This window comes from Hipposideros armiger, unplaced genomic scaffold (assembly GCF_001890085.2).
Source record: "Hipposideros armiger isolate ML-2016 unplaced genomic scaffold, ASM189008v1 scaffold_63, whole genome shotgun sequence".
Lineage (NCBI taxonomy): Eukaryota > Metazoa > Chordata > Mammalia > Chiroptera > Hipposideridae > Hipposideros > Hipposideros armiger.
The window spans coordinates 701,005-718,085 of record NW_017731413.1 but is presented as its reverse complement, the minus strand read 5'-3'; the positions used below and the strand labels follow the sequence as shown (position 1 = coordinate 718,085).

General features: G+C 34.9%; 1 protein-coding gene across 1 annotated transcript in view; it reads right to left on the bottom strand.

The window, feature by feature from the left end:
* The window catches only part of BLTP3B (bridge-like lipid transfer protein family member 3B), a 90,372-nt gene that overhangs the window by 52,869 nt on the left and 20,422 nt on the right, over positions 1 to 17,081 (bottom strand). Inside the window, exons 2-7 of the mRNA XM_019641734.1 lie at positions 11,339 to 11,501; positions 9,830 to 9,868; positions 9,354 to 9,445; positions 5,966 to 6,155; positions 5,104 to 5,244; positions 3,986 to 4,156 (exon numbers count right to left, since the gene is read on the bottom strand). Coding sequence (XP_019497279.1) covers positions 3,986 to 4,156; positions 5,104 to 5,244; positions 5,966 to 6,155; positions 9,354 to 9,445; positions 9,830 to 9,868; positions 11,339 to 11,501 — 796 coding nt within the window. The remainder of the gene's footprint in view (positions 1 to 3,985; positions 4,157 to 5,103; positions 5,245 to 5,965; positions 6,156 to 9,353; positions 9,446 to 9,829; positions 9,869 to 11,338; positions 11,502 to 17,081) is intronic.

The window sequence follows — 17,081 nt, the reverse complement described above, 5'->3', positions numbered from 1 at the left end:
CCTAGGATGCAAAGTTGGCTCAACATGTGCAAATCAATTACTGTGATACACCTCATAAACAAAATGAAGAATAAAAGGCATATGATCCTATCAATAGATGCAGAAAATGCATCTATTGCATAATCCAGAATCCATTTACAATAAGTTTCAGCAAAGTGTGAACAGAAGTAATATACCTCAACATAATAAAGGCCATATATGACAACAACAACAACAACAAAAGAAAAATTATTAAAAGTATAGTTATAGAAAAATAAAGTACATACAGTCTGTATTTATACATATTTACACATATATATTAAGAGCTATGATAATACTATAAAAGAATTTCAAAATGTACTCAGTAAATGAAAATCTCAATGAAAATAATTGGGGCCCACAGTAATTAAAGATGAAATGTAGTTTGTAGTTTTTTAATACTTAGAGGCTAAAATAAAACTTTTTTTACTAATTGTTAAACTGATTTTCATCAAAAAAATAACTTTTTCTTAGCTTTTTCCCCCATCTACTTTTAAAACCTTAACAGACTAGTATTTATAGGGGAAAATGTGGGCCACAATAAACTCTTTTGCCTCATGAATAATCTTAACATCTCTTAATTTTTAATGTACTCTTGCTCTTTTCAAGGAGCAGCTAAGCAAATATTTATGATCAAAGATGGCTATCTTTGTAAAGTTGTAAAGCTGAGCAAAGGAACACTGTCAACGACTTCACTCTCTAACCCACTCTCTCTGTACCTCAAATAATCAGTATTATACGTATAGTAGCGCTGTGACAACTACCGCCCAAGAAAGAATGTCTATGGAAATGTGAATGCTTAAGTTAATCTACTATGAAGTATTATGGAGTGACAAAAAATGATTACAAAGACTAGTAACATGGAGGAAAACTGTATATGTATACACTTACTACATCCTTACTAAAACTAGGAAAACATGTAGACGCCAAAAAATCTGTAAGGACCTAGACAAAAAAAATCTGTAGGACTTATTATCTCAAAATGCTACCACTGGTTTTGCTGTGATGGTAAGATTTATAGACTTTTATCCTTGTTTCTAGTTTCCTAATCCGTATCTTTAGTTTCCTAATCTATATTCTATGTTATATAAACAAATTTACACATTGTATAAATAAGAGCTACAGTAACATCAACACTTTGTCTACTAGTCTTTAATTTCAACTCCCATCTCTGTTAGTGACATCCTAAACTACTTAAATCCTCACTGCAAGCCTTCACAGACTAGTGTTTATGTCTATGATGGTAACATTGTAAAATATTACCTCTTCAATTATGTTTCTTCAATTCCAAAGTGGAACTCATTATTACTTTTTCTTAGCCTTACCTCCCTGAATCAAACCTACTTCCATCTCTGCCTAATTTGGTTTATTTCTTCTTTCAAACCATTACTCAAGGTTCAAGTCCACCCCTCCTCTAAGACTAGCAACCTTTGGCCCATTCTCTATAATACAACCATGCCATATTTGATTGTTCTTCCCTGTTTGGATTTCCACATGCCTATAGGAAAAAGTCCAAATTCTTCAACATGTAATGCCCTTCACATTTAGTCACCACATACTTCTGCTTAAATTCAGGCTACCTACCCAGGAATATGCTATTCTATTATATGCTACAGTCCAGTGTTCTGTTCAAGACACTTTTAAAATTAGGTTCCCCACAGAATTATGACGATATCTTATTGAATAAATATTACTGACAGAACGATACAAGGTTCATCATTAATTCTCTATGGCCAAAATCTCTGGAAAACTTTGATCTCATAAATAGATAGATTGGAATGAAGTGAGTTTTGTTTTAGCAATGTGACATGATTCTTTGAACTCTCTTCAAGTTATATTCCAGGATTCACAGAGTGATCTAGTATAAAAAATTATTTTTAATACTCTAATAGCTGGCATTTATTAGATCCTCTTTCAAATGTGCTGAAAGCAAAGTAGAAATCACCTGACTTGTTACTTTGTCATTGGTCATTCACTTCCAACATGGATAACAGTACTTAAAATTGCCTGTCTTATTTCCCAAGGTTTTGGGGGTTTTTTTCTTCCTGGACAAATCCATCATAATAAGAATGAGCTCAAATAAGAGTGCCTTTCATTTGTAAAGCAGGATAACGGAATTACGGAATGGGAGAACCAGTTTCACATGTTAGTACAAGAACATTTTCAGGTAGACAAAGTTTAAAAGTACACATCAAAATGGAAGATGTAGTACTCAATTTCCTTAAAACTTGGAAAGTTGTCATATAGCCCAGAGGCATGTGTATCTCACTTTCAAAAACAATGCTCTAGTAACACCAGAGTCCTATCAGCAAATACCATGCCCTTTACCACCACCACACTTTTGCAAATTCTATTTCCTCATCTAAGATACCCTCTCCTTCACCTATACACATCTATTCATTTTAAGACTGAATTTTATTATTGTCTTTGTAAAGCCTTTCCAAACTCTGCAAGCAGTTGATTAAAACTTCTCTGTGCTTCTACAGTCCCCTCATCCCTCTTTTTAAATCTGCACTCTAGCCTTTACCTTGAACTGCCATGATTTGTTTTATACTTGATTTCCCATTTTACTCTGGGATCCTTTAGGGCAGGGTCAGACAATATTCATTTTGCTATCCACAATGTCTAGCCCTATATCTTATGACAAAGCAGGCAGGCAGTAAATAACGCCAATTTGATAGTCATAGGAAAGCCTAAATGTATGCTATTTCCACGTACCAAGCCAGATCACCAACAAGCTATCTACCTGACATACATTACTCTTTTTCCAAAGAAATACTATAGCTTCATAGAAGTATGATTTCACAATATCCCTTAAGTTTTTATTAAGAGTAGTGAGGAAAAGAGCAAAGAAACTAAATGGAGTCACTATAGTCAATCTAACAAAACCAATTAAGAATACAATTTTACTTTACTTTAGCCTGATGACTTAAACTTTCCAACTTTTCAGTTGTGGGTCAATGCCCATAAATCCTAAATAATCTGAAGAACTGAGGAAAGAGTATTACATTATCCAGGCCACTGAGCATCTGGGAGAATACTGTCTTGGACCAACCCAGAAGCTAAGAATGCAGGACTGGGTTTTCTCAAGGTCTGTGCTTTTTAGTATAAAAACTCTTACCTTTTCTCTTTCCTTCTGAACACTCTAGGTATTACCTAGAAACCCTAGGTAGTGTTTCTCAAGTTGCAATTCACTTAAGACTCCTAAATTAAACTTTGGCATTTAAGTCTAGCAAAGCCTCCTGATTCATTTAATCATTCATTTAACCATTTAAATGTCATGTTTGGATGACATTTAATATAAAAATTCAATTGTACTTTATATACAATTATCAAAAGACACTATACATTGGGCTTTTCAATATCCCTTCTACAAACAATTTCATGTTAAATTCTCAGAATTTAATTTAGTACTGAGAAAGATTTTTAGAAAACCTTTTTCTCTTCAGACAAAGCTAGTACTGCTGATTTTAAGAAAGTAATCATTAAATAGCTCATTATGCTCCCCCCATTTTGGCGCCGGCCATCAGACAACTCTTAACAGTTTTGTGTTCAACTTCAGCAGTTCCCCAGGGTTTTTGTTTTCTGCACCATTATTTCTCACATTCCCTCCCCTGACTATAATTACCTAGGTTTGTTCCTTTTGTCCTTACTTTAGTAATTTAAAAATTGTGTATTTTTAACTTTCTTAAAAGAGATATTCATAATATCAACTATTTTTATGTCATCATTAATTCTAGTGCCTACTGCAGACCTCCACACAAATAAAGCACTATAGAGATAGAAGTACATTTAATATGTTTTCACATAGATACAAAGTACATAAAATTATATAATAAGATATATAAGATTCTTGGACTCAAAGTATTACAATCTATTTCACATAAATAAAATTAACCATTCTCATTTTAAAACCATTTACATGTAAAATAAGGTTGTTTTTTTCCCTGTTAATTTAATAGCATACCTGTGTAGGTTCACGAGCCATACTCTTCCTTTGGTCTGTTGATTTTTCTATTGCTTCACTAAGAGATTTTGCATATTGTACCATAGCCTTCAACTGAGAATCTGTTAAAACCCATAATAAGTCATCTAATATTAGAACTAACTTTGTGGCAATTACATTGCAGTCCTTTAACTGTGGGGAAAAAAAATGATTCATAAAATTAGGCCAAGAAATAAAACTTATAATGTACTTATATTAAATTTAAAAAATTTTTTTTAATAAAGTTACATATGGATCCTTCCTTCATTCACCAAATATTTACTAAGTGCTTGTAATACAGAAAGAATATCTCCTAGTATTGGAGACACTGTGGTAAAAAAGATTGACAAATTCCTTTACCTAAACAGGTACAAGTTATATAGGCACGAGTGTTATATAATTTAATTTTGCATTTATAGCTAATAAATCATTTAATTATCTATATTACTTCAACTAATTCTAGTAGAAAAGGGGGAATTAAAATTATTTAAAAACTAAAATGCTATTGTAACCACATTTCAGACTTCAGAATATTTATATTGTTATATTCTGAAAAAGCTTTTCCAGTTTAACTTAGTAATTTGTGTCTAGAAATATAAAACATTTTGTTGAGGCCTTCATTAAGCCATGGTTTTAAAAAGTTATTACTCTCTCATTAAATTTCATCACAATCCACAGTGGACTCTCAACTCTGACATCCTTAAGTAACTATCTTCCTTGTTTATCTAAATTACCAGTCATATCTTACTTTATAACTTAACGCTAGTAGTTTTGGTTATTCATAATGTTTTGCTATCTACCTACTCCTAAGCAACATTCAGTAGGAGAAATGAAATTATAAAACAGTTAATGTTCAACAAATATGTGGCAACTGAGAAATCTATTCAATCTATGAAAAATAAAAATCTAAATATTAAATCTAGAAGACTGAAAAATGTTATCATTATACTAGGTTTCTTCAAAGAGTGCTTAATGCACTATATTTTCCTTTTATTTTGCATTGTTTTAATGTGCCAATGTTTTGCCTAAAAATTATTTTAGATTTCCTGTCAACTCTAATAGTTATCACATGAATCAGAAAGGTAAACCTGTTAACTTACTCTTCTTTTAAGTGTGACTCTGATTTTTGATTGGTTGGTTATTAATCGAACAGGAGCACACATAATTTCAAGATGTGAACTTTGGGTAGCATCTGCCTCTATTCGAATCATCTGCCAATTAATTTCTTTAAATGTCAAAACCTAAAGAGAACACAGAGATCAGCTTCACTTACTCATGCAAAATAGAAAAATGTAGACTTGTTAAAAAGTAGAAATGTATCTGTTCACTAATTTTTATATAACATTCTAAATATATTCTCTAATTTTATTTTTGGAAATTGTATACTTCCAACAAATTCACTAACACATCCTCATAAATATATTCATCATCTGTAAAGCTGTTAATACATTTATTCTAAGTAATTTAATTTTAATATAAAGTACAAAGAGCATCTGAATCACATGGCCGAGAATTTATTTTATTTTTTTTTTTTTAGCTGAGCCATCCCGCCACCTGTTGGCAGCTCACGGCTGCTCAGCTCGGGCTGACTCGAACCACTGTTGCTCAGAGCTCAAACTCTTGAGCGAGCTCTTAACCAACTGAGCCACTCAGCCGGCCCTACCGAGAATTTAAATAACATATTTTAGTTTTGTAAATTTCAAATTCAATTCTGAGTAGCTATGAAGTTAAAATAGGACTTACTAATTCTATAAGTTGAAAGATTTATTACAATAAAAACAAAGTATGCACATTTAATAATGAATAAGAGTAAAACAGAAAAATACAGTTAAAAGGCAAGAGCAAATCTAGTAATACGTGAATCTAGGTAGCCATAAGAAGTAACTGTTTTAAACATCCTCTTTTATTTATCAGTAATTAAAATATTTTTTAAACAAAGAAAGAAAAGAAGAAAATCTTTACCTCTCCTCTCTGTGGATCTTGAATACGAGTAAACCTTAAATCTCCATGTTCCCAGTTTGCATTTACACTATAGATCCGTAGCTGGGAAAGTTCAAAGGATGCATTGAAGGCTTTTGCTCCAATACGGATGACAATGGAATTTACAGAAACAGTAATTCCCTCAACTACCTTTTCAGCAAAGCCATATTCACTAGAAATATAAAGCAAAACAAAATATAATGCACTAAAGCCAAAAAAATAGCTAAAAGATAAAAGTTACTGTTAATATTCTCACACAAAAACACAAACTACCATAATATTATTCATTTTGGTTAAAAAAAATAAATTTTTGTTAAAACAATAATCTAGCCTGGTTACATGTAAGTTATAAAAATGCTCTTCTCAAAATAATAAAAGATTTAAATTGAAGGTTATTCTCTAAATTAAATTATCATAATCAGTATCCAAAGTTGCCTACTCACAAAAAGCATTAGTCCAGACAACTGCCATCTATAATAAGACAGCTTAATTCTTGACACAAAGAAGGCTACAGAGTCCTATTGGAATATAATCTCATAATTTAGGAATAAGGTCAGAAAAATTTCACATTCTCTAATTCAATTCAGCAAATATTTATTGAGCATCTACTATATGAATAATGCTGGGACATAAGGAAAACCAAAGTATAGTTGTGGCATTATAGGGCTTACAAGTTACTTGGGGAGGAAAAAGCATATCCTAGTAACTGAAACATAAGGTAATCTGCAATGAAGTGTTTTAAAAAGGGAATCATCAGTACAACTGGTAGAGGAAGAAATTGCTTATAAGTAGGGAGCAATACATCCAGGCAAAAAAGATGAACTTTCCACAGGGAGATGGGAAGGAAGGGAAATCTTAGAATAGGAAAAAGAACGAGCAGAGGCACAGATAAGTAGGAAAGTAGAGGTCATGTTTCGAGAATGATGAGTAATGAGTAGTACAGTATGACAGGAATATAGACTATCGGTATATTTTGGAAGGAGTAATGGTGAAAGTTTGCCAACTGGCACATTACTTCAATTATCATCAATATGACCACTATTCCTAAATCTGTCTCTATCCAGATCTCTCACTGGAACTTCAGAACATAAAATGCAAATGTCCACCAGATAGTTCCACAAGGCTTGCCCCAGCTGAATTATCTTTTAAATCAGGTAATACTTTGTAGGTTATATGTGGATTCCATGAGATAATGCATATGAACCAAACAGTCCATCTCTTGACTCATGATACTTCATAAAAAATAACTATTATTTATATTATTAAAGGTAATATATTATTATTAATACTATCAAAAGTCTATGCACCTCAATTTCCTCATTTGTAAAATAAAAATAATATCTATTTCAAAAGGTTGCTGTGGTCCTTCAGTGAAATAGTATATATGTAGCAATTTATATATTCCTTGGCTTGCCTGAACTCATCATAAGGTAGTTTTGTTGTTAAAGGAAGTGGCCATCCATCTTGGGTTTAGAAAATCTAGAACTGAAGAGTAAGAACGCATCGGCATCCTAGGGGAGAGTTTTGATCCTAAGGACAAATACTGTTCACTTAAGTATAAATAGTCCCATAGTCAGAAATAATATTTCTATAATAATTTTTTAGGGAATACCCTTTGGAATATCCAATCCCATCTATTCTAATCTATGCACATTAAAAAGTGTTACAATTGTATTGGAGGACTTACCATCAGAAGGGCGATGGCTATATCAATGACTAAAGTCTACATGTTTCTGGTTATGTCATCCATCATAAATTAAAAGGGTGAAATTCCAGTTTACAAGTTAAGTCTCTTCTAAGCCTATCACTAAATGTCCCTCTATTTCAACCTCTTAGCTAGAACAAAATCAAATAGATCAGTTTCCCTAACTTGTGTAACTAAAATAATTGTTAAAAATACATATTCTTATTCATGATAAGCATTATAGACCTAATGAGTCATAATTTCAAAAGAAAGAGCCTAAAAGACTCTAAAGAACCACCCTAAGTGATCGCTACAATCGGACAAGTCTGAAAAATGTGTAAACAAATGAACCATACTGCCTTATGTCAAAATGTTAGCATTACCATCATGATTACAAAGCTAAAATTATAAAACTTATTAATACTATAAAAACATGAACTAGGAAGAACACTATCAACTACAGTTAACACACACTGACAAAATACCTAATTTTTGCCACACCTAATTAAGTTTTTCATTAATAACAGTTTTCTTGATCTTTTCTTTTCAATAATCTTATAAACATCTCTATTTTCTAATTTTTCTGACTAGTCAATTTAAAGACCAACTGCTCCAATCTACTCTATCAAACCTGAAAACACAATCTAAACTTTAAAATCTCAAAATGTTAGACGATGCATAAACTACAAAGAAGTTAATGTGAAAGCTCTTTCCTCAGTCACTATTATCTGTAGTCCAAATATAAACCACACATCTTACAGAATGCACTAATATAAAGGTTGTTCAACCTTGGTGAAAAAGGAGGGTGTAAGAGTGAGTGTGTGAATGTGTGAATGTGTGTGTGTGTGTGTGTGTGTGTGTGTGTGTGTGTGTTCATCTTTGAGTTTTATCATTGGTTTTACTAAGCATCTAGAAAACTATAAATGTTCAGGGATGCCATGCTATAGAACTTGATGAGACACTAATCACATTAAAATCTATGTGAACGTTCTACATGATTAGCTGCACGATCCAAAATAGCGCAGAAGCCTATGGCCATGCTACCCTGAACAGCCCGATCTCGTCTGGTCTCAGAATAGTGCAGAAATCCCACCTTGAGGAAATGATGTATAGTACAAGATCCAAACTCACTGAATGTAAAAACAAATAGCCAATTTTTTCAAGATCTGTTTTTTAAGAATTATTCTAACTTTTTAAAAAGGACATTTGAAATGGTCCCCATGCTTCTACTTTATTAGCATTTGATTTTAATCAAAATCCAATCTGTGAGCATTCTTTATGTACTGAATTTTAGAGTAACTCAAAAGGTCTATAATTTTTTTAGGCATCCAGTTAACTCTTTAGGATCATAAAAGTTCCATGGATGCATAGAGTAAATGATATGCATCTGATTTATAAAATACCTAAGCTCTTCTGCTTCAATTTTCTGCTACAGTTGTGCCTTTGGTTGATTATTACTATTTAAATATCAAGAAAACCAAGATGAATAAAAGAGGATAAAAATCAGTTCGCTACTTTTGCAATGCATATGCTAAAACTATAAAATGTTTGATGAGAGAGGTGGCTGAAATAGAAACTGGTTGGGGTTAGCGGACTTTATTTTCGGTCCCATTACTGCAGATAATAGAGATGACTATAGGAAACATTTCCTTTTGCCAGTTATACGGATTAATGGAAATAGCTTACCTCTGTCCTGAAGCAGTTGCAATTGGTGATGGGCCATTAGGGTTTCGTGGTTCCTCACATGTAGTCATTTCCATTATTACTTTATCCAAGGACTAATAAAAATACATTAAAAATGTAAACGATCAGATATTTTATGTATACTATGAAAATATTCTTTAAGACTATTTTCTCTTTCATTTCTTTAGAAGCAAAGTAAACAGTAAGTGAGCAGTCATTTTAAATCTCTCTAAAGGTCTAAAAAGACATACAAAAACAGAAAACAATGTGCTCAGTCCTTTCTTAAGGCACTTATTATCTGTTGGAAAGTTGTGTATATGATAGGAGTATGGGAGAAAAACTGTAAGTAGCCAAATACTGTTGAGATCATCAGATTTTACAGAAGTACAATTTCTAATTCCAGAATGTATTAATATTAACCGAGAAGTCAGATCATATGCATATATAAATGTTTATTTCTGAGGCAATTCAGAACTTACCAAACAGATGGGATGTGTTTTCAGTTTTGTCCATGGGATCTAAAAAAAATTAAAATAAAGTTTTTTTTCTTTAAAATGAATCATTAAAAAAATGTAAAACAGTAACCAACACTGTTGCTCAAGATAGTGACAGACATACTGAATTACACCAGAAGACTTTTTTCTTAAATTGTAAAATAATAAGCTGAGCAATTCATTCATACTCTTAAAATAAGATGTGCCTACTTTATATAAAAGACTACTAATCATATTTTCTTAGTCATATTTTTAAATAAGAATTTCAGGTTCTCTTAAATATCTTTTTACCCCAGTTCCTAAAACACATCTAAACATGTCTAACCACTAGGCAGTACAACTGAAACTAATATAAAATAATATTGAATGTTAATTGTAATTAAAAAGAACTATTCAAGCTATAAAAAGTACATTTTAATTTCATAATTTAAGCTACGACTTCCCAACAAAGCATAACCGGTATTTCTTCCATTGAACAATTTTTTAAATTCTAGAATTCTGACCAATCTTTTTGTAAATATTCAAGACAAACACCAAAATGAGGCCGTTAATATAAAATGTAGACAATATCAAATAAATAATATCTTGCAATAAATATATGTCTTTGTAGATAGGTGGCTTTATGGAAAGCTAAAACAAAAAATTAAAGATGACTGTGAAAGGACATAGAAACCTTTCCACAATCTTTTCTTTAGCGCCCAGTTTTAATTTCATGAAACAAATTAGCATTCAGCATTTCTACTGAGCAGACTTTCCAACTCAGCTTAGTCTTTAAGAGCAAGAAGTGATATCACATGATTAGCATCAAAGGTAACTAGGAATAACTTTTAATAAATAGAAGTAATAATAATAAAACTTTAAAATCCTCCAAAGAAACAAATGAGAAAAAGAGATAAAATTTCAAATGGAAGTATAATATACAGAATAAGAAAATTTATCAGTCCTTATATTTTCATTTGAAATAAAGTATTTACTTATTACAATTTGTATTGTCCCATTTGACAACAAATCTTACGAATAATATCTTTGAATATGTGCCAAATTTAACCAATTATCTTATTAATAAACTACCAGTAATTGAATTTAAATGTTAATAACATTAAATTTTAAACAAAAATTAAAATCTATAAATTAATGTTAGTATACGACTTTAAATTCATAGGCCACACATTCCTGCAATTAATTAGGCAAAGGTATTTGCCATATTTAATTATATTAATAAAAATTCTTTACGCAATTATCTGAAAAATATTTATTATAAAACATAAAATGATATTAAAAAATAAAAACAGGGGCCGGCCGAGTGGCTCAGTTGGTTAAGAGCTCGCTCAAGAGTTTGAGCTCTGAGCAACAGCGGTTCGAGTCCAGCCCGAGCTGAGCAGCCGCTGAGCTGCCAACAGGTAGCAGGATGGCTCAGCTAAAAATAAATAAATAAATAAATAAAAAATAAAAAAATAAAAACAGACAATTCTTCCCAAGATATCAAAGTCTCACCCTAATGGATGCTTTATTACAAAACACTTTGTTGATGGCGAGCCATGTCGGCAAATCCAACATGTTCTGGAGCACCTCTTCGTCCAGCTCCAAGTTCTTCAGTTCACCTTCTCCTTTCAGGGTACTTAGGTTTATCTTGTCAGGAGATAAGTTTTTGGTAAATCTGAAAGAGAATATATATTGACATTTATTTTAGTGTCAGTTACTGTACCCCAGTCATTCTTACAAACATACAGAGCATTAAATATTTAATAGCAGCACTAAGAAACCCAAAACCACAGTAAGAGACTCAACTTAAACCCGTTTTTCAATGTGGTTTCCTTATGGTTGTTTTGATCCCTCTTGCTCATAGCTCTGTTAAAGCCTACGGTGTTTGGGGCATATATTTGAATAACATATTCCCATATGTAATCAAGCTCTGGTTCTTAGTGCCTTTCAAATGTATGAATATTAAGTGAGTATCCACTATCTTCCAGGCACTACACAAGGCAGTGCAAATCACACATTTTGTTCACTTCACTACAGGCTATGCATCACAGGGTATATTCCTATTTTACTAACCAACCTTCCAGAAAGGTAAGGGAATGAAGGGCCCCTTTAGAAGAAGCAGAAGCAGCAGCAGCAGCAGCAGCAGCAGCAGCAGCAGCAGCCACCGCTGCCATTCATCATCCCAAGAAAGATGATCAAAGGACATTAGCACTCCTTTTAGAATAATCCATTGATTTCCAGCTTTAGAAACTGACCCATTATTCCAGAAATAAATTATAGTACACATATTTTGTTCTAAAAGGTCTCTGAGGAAGGGGATTATGCAACTCTAATTAGCAGTCAATGTTGGTGTTTTCTATGTGTATTTTTCTATATTAAAAATACCAATTATTTATAACCCTGAATTGGCTGTACAAATACCATTTATCCTTTCTATAGGAATTAAGATAAAGTAAAAGTGTGTAATGAAAGTGCCAAAAGTGGACCCTGAATTCTAAGTCAAGAGCTCAGATCATCTATAACGACTTAAAAATGAAAGTTCTTTAACTTAAGATTAGAAATAATAACAATAGTTAAAATAATAGTGAACATTTTCCAAGGGTTTATTGTGTACCAGGCGCTTTGCATGTATGCATTACTACTTCATCTAACGCCCATGATAAGCCATCAGGGTCAATGTTATTGGGTTGTCGGAAAAGTCATGACGTATTTTTTCTGTTTTTCGCTGCAAAAATGCGTCATGACTTTTCTGACAGCCCAATATTTTTATCCCCACATTTTATGAGTCAACATAATGAGTAACTTATGTGACCAATGTCACAGCTAATAATTATAATGGTAATAATAATAATAATAATAATAATAAATTACACATTTACTTTATTTTCATACACATTATTTATTTATTCCTTAAAACAACCCTCAAAAATGAAAAATTGCTAACTTCACCCAGAATTACTTTTTCAAAAGTGAAACTAATGACAACATTAACTACTGGCTAACAAGAATTATTAGGCAGTCTTTTAGTTTTTTCTGAAATTAAATATTAAAGTAGCAACATGTACCAGGTTATTTACATGCCCTACACATCAACAAGGATATCAATCAGTATACACATGGCTTTACCGACTCTAAACCAGAATTTCTTGAGCCAGATTTTATCGGGATTCATATCTTCTCACAGAATGCCAACTGAGAAATAAAAAGTTCACGTTTAACCCATAGTTGGCCAATGATACTGGGTTGTATTACACTTAATTACCAATCATGTTTAGTTTAATACTATGAAGTTTCCGATAGCCTACAATTCCTAGTCATAGAGGAATGACCTGCCACTTCCTCAAGGCAGAATATTAGAGCTAGAAGGGAGCATTCAACAAGTACTTACTGAGGATTCAGACGCATACACGAGCAAGCAGTACACTCGAGTTCTCTACTTCTGTGCAGTTTTCAGTTTATTTGTTTTACCGGCCAAGAGAGCCCCCCACCCCCGCCCCCACCCCAAGAATTTTAAATTTTCTTTCCTATAGAAATGTTAAGTATAGAAATGTTAAGTCTCCTCCCTAGTTTCTTAGCCCTTGGCTTTGATTACTTTTCTAACTAGTTTGTAAATCCTAGACTAAAGATTGCTCCTAGCCTGAATCCTAAAATTCTTCTATCCCCCTGCTTCTTGACTGCTTTGTAAATCAGTTTCTGAATCCTAAACAACAGAAGTCGCCTGCTTCAGATAACTATTTGAAAGCCTGTGACTTCCTAATGTCCCCCCAAGCCAGTAAGCTGAATGCCAAACCCATTCTGGGCCCAGACAACTGACGCCACCTGAGTAACAGGCTGAATGGCAACAGGCTTCATGAGAGCTAACAGATTTATTAATTAAAATATATTTTTCCTCATTCAGGGACTTTGGGGATACAGAGGATACCCCAACAAGATTGCCAGTCACAACCAAAGAAGCCAGCACGGTCTTCCAGGCAGAGCTCGAGACCCCTTCCTCTCATCTGAATCAGCTAGGGTGAGAGTTCCGTGAATCCCCCAATAGGCAGGGACAGCTCCACGCCCCTGCCCAGCAGGAAGCAGATACAGAAGAAGAGACCTCCTGTTCCTCAGCTTCCCATGGAGATTTTATGGGGATCACGTCTCTCAAGGGGAAGGCTAGGGTAGGGAGTTAGAAACAGACATTGGGTCTCTGCATTCCTGCACGTCCCACAGAATGTGACCGCCCGGTGACCTCCCCTCTCAACCCAAAAGTTCTTTTCACTGTAACTATCTACCCCCAAAACAAATGGGTACAACTAGATCAGACCAGTCACTCGCACCTGCGCAGTACATCCTGTCAATCACAGGTGCCAATCAAGTGGTCCCACGCCCTTAAGGGAACAGCCCATTCTAGAGAAGGGATAGAAACCCAAGTCCTGGAAAGTTCGAGCCTTTTTCCCTTTTCTCTTTTTTGGACGCCCTGCTCTCTTGACCGCTTATTCCTTTTCAAGTCCTTTGAGCCTCGCCCTTGTGCGTGGCCTACTCCAAACTCTTTGGAATGTAATTTCTTTTCTAATAATGGGCCCTTGAGCTATTTTCTACTGTTCGGACCCACTTCTACTCTTTGAAATGTATTATCTTTTCGAATAAACTACTTTTTCAGTGCTTTACTCTGGCATCTCGTTCAATTCCTTGCTCAAGTTGCCGAGGACCTGGATTTCGCGCAGAAAAGGGCCCACTTTCCAACAACATTTGGAAGACAGAAGGTCAAATAGCATGACTAAGGGAGTATACAATACAGTAGGGGGTCTTAATCCAGAGCTTCTTTGAAACAAGGGCTTTTGAGTTGATATCTAAAGGATGAGTAACAGAAGTTAACTACAGAAGGGAAAGAGGGTGGCAGGGGAAGAAAGGGTACTCCAAGCAGAGGGAATAAGCATCTAAAGGTTCTAAGGCGGGAGGGAGCATGGTATACAGTAAACCTAAAACCGATCAGCACCTGGAATGTAGCAAGACCAGGAGAGAAGATAAATCTGGAAGGACAAAGAGGGGACAGACTATAGAAGGCCTTAATCATTTTGTTCATTAATTCATTTAATAAACTTTAAGTTATACAGTAGCTATTTAGTTAGAACACTGATGAGCTGCCATAGGAACTGAACTCTTGTTTATATCAATAGCCTGTGGTAAACTGGTTTCATTATACAGCCATTCCCCACAGCTCCAAGAGCCTATCAAGGACATGAAGTGAGGCCTTAACTGTTCCTATAATTTAATAGGACTGGGAATTTGACCATGAACAACAGAGATTAAAATAGTCTCTGATTCCTGGAGCTTAATGGGGGGGAAGGGAGAGGGAGTGTGTACAGGATTAAAAAATAAGTTAAATATACAGTAAGCCAAGTTCTGATATCTACGGAGAAAAAAAGGAAAATAGTAAGGAGGTGCAAGTAGAGGACTTTTTAATTTTTAAAAAGATGGACAGGAAAAGCCTCATTGAAAAGATGACATCTGGGCAAAGATTTGAAGGAAGTGAAAGAACTAGCTATGCAATTATTTTGAGGAAGAATGCTCTAGGTAAGGAAAAGCAAGGACAAAAAACTGGAGGCAGGAACATACTTGGCATGTCTGAGGAACAGCAAGGCCAATGCGACTGGAGGAAATGAACAAGAGCAAGAAGAAAATGACACGAGGTTAGAGAAATAACAGGGGCCAGACCATGAGGGACCTTCTAAGCCATTCTAAGGGCTCTGGCTTTTAATCTGAGTAAAAATGAGAGTTACTGGAGATGGTTTTGACTAGAACAGGAGACTTCATTTTTAAAGGATCACTCTATTGAGACTATATGAGCGGAGAACATGGGCAGAAGCAGGGAGCCCAGAAAGGAAGCTACTGCAATAATCCAGGTAAGAGAAGATGTTACCTTGGATCAAAATAGAAGAGCAGGAAGTGGTGGGAAGGAAATAGTCTAGATCTATTCTGAAGGTAAAGCCAACAGGATTTGTATACACTGAGGTCAAGGACGACTCCAAGGTTTTTGGTCTGAGTAAATGGAAAGATAGGGTTGCCATTTATCGGGGTAAAGAAACAAACGGAGAAGTAAGTTTGGGATTAAGGATCAGAATTCAGGCTTTGCATAGTATAATTAAGAGATCCCTAGTAGAGGCCAGCCGAGTGGTTCAGTTGGTTAACAGCTCACTCAGAAGTGCGAGCTCTGAGCAACAGGGTTGCCGGTTCAATTCACGGCCTGCGCTGAGCTGCCGCTGAGCTGCCAACAGGTGGCAGGATGGCTCAGCTAAAAAGAAAAAAAAAGAGATCCCTATTAAATATCCAAGGGGAGATGCCAATTAGGTAGTTGGATATTCAAATCTCATTCAGTAGCTACAGATATAAATTTTTTAAGTACCCATGTTATAGATAGTATTTATGGTCATAGGATGGAGACAGAAAATGACATGGCTCAAAGACTGGTCAGAGACCACAAAAGAGGCCAAGGAAATGTAAAAGAAAACAATAAAGGAGATTTAAAAAACGGGTCAATGAGGTAGGAGAGAATCCAGGGGGTTTCCTCTCTCTTTCTCTGTTTTAAGATGACAGAGAATTTAGCAGGTTTGTATGCTGAGGACATGATGCAGAAAAAAGAAAACTAGTATTGAAGTACAGGAAGGACAAACAATTACTGAAGCAAAGTCCTTCATTATAAGACAGAGATAGAGGACACAAGAGGGGTTTTCTTTGAACACTTTTGACTTTGGAAGCATGTTAATACTCTACATATATAAAAAAATAAAATAAGAATGAGGAGAAACACCTAAAACTGAAACACATGAACCTAGATGTACTTCAAAAGTACTGTAACCAGTGGCCGGCCGAGTGGCGCGTTGGTTAAGAGTTGGCTTGGGACATCAGCTCTGAGCAGCAGGGCCCTGGTTCGGATCCCACATGAGGGCCAGTGACACTGCCCTCTATAGCTAAGATGGTGAACAACAGCTCAACCTGGAGCTGGGATGCCGTGAGTCGCCGGTGACAGTGTAGGCTGCTGTGGGTTGCCATAAGCTACTGTGTGTGGCCAGCAGCCAGCATGAGCAGCCAGCAGCCAGTGTGAGCTGCCAAGAGCCTCTGTGAGTGGCCATTCAGAGGCCGGCGACCGATCTGCCTCACCCGGGAAGAGCGCAATAATACCAACATGGGCCAGTGAGGCGACGTGCTCCACGACTAGACTGAAGAACCAAAGATCAGCAACTTGTCTGCTCCCCTTCCCCGATTCCCCAACACTGTT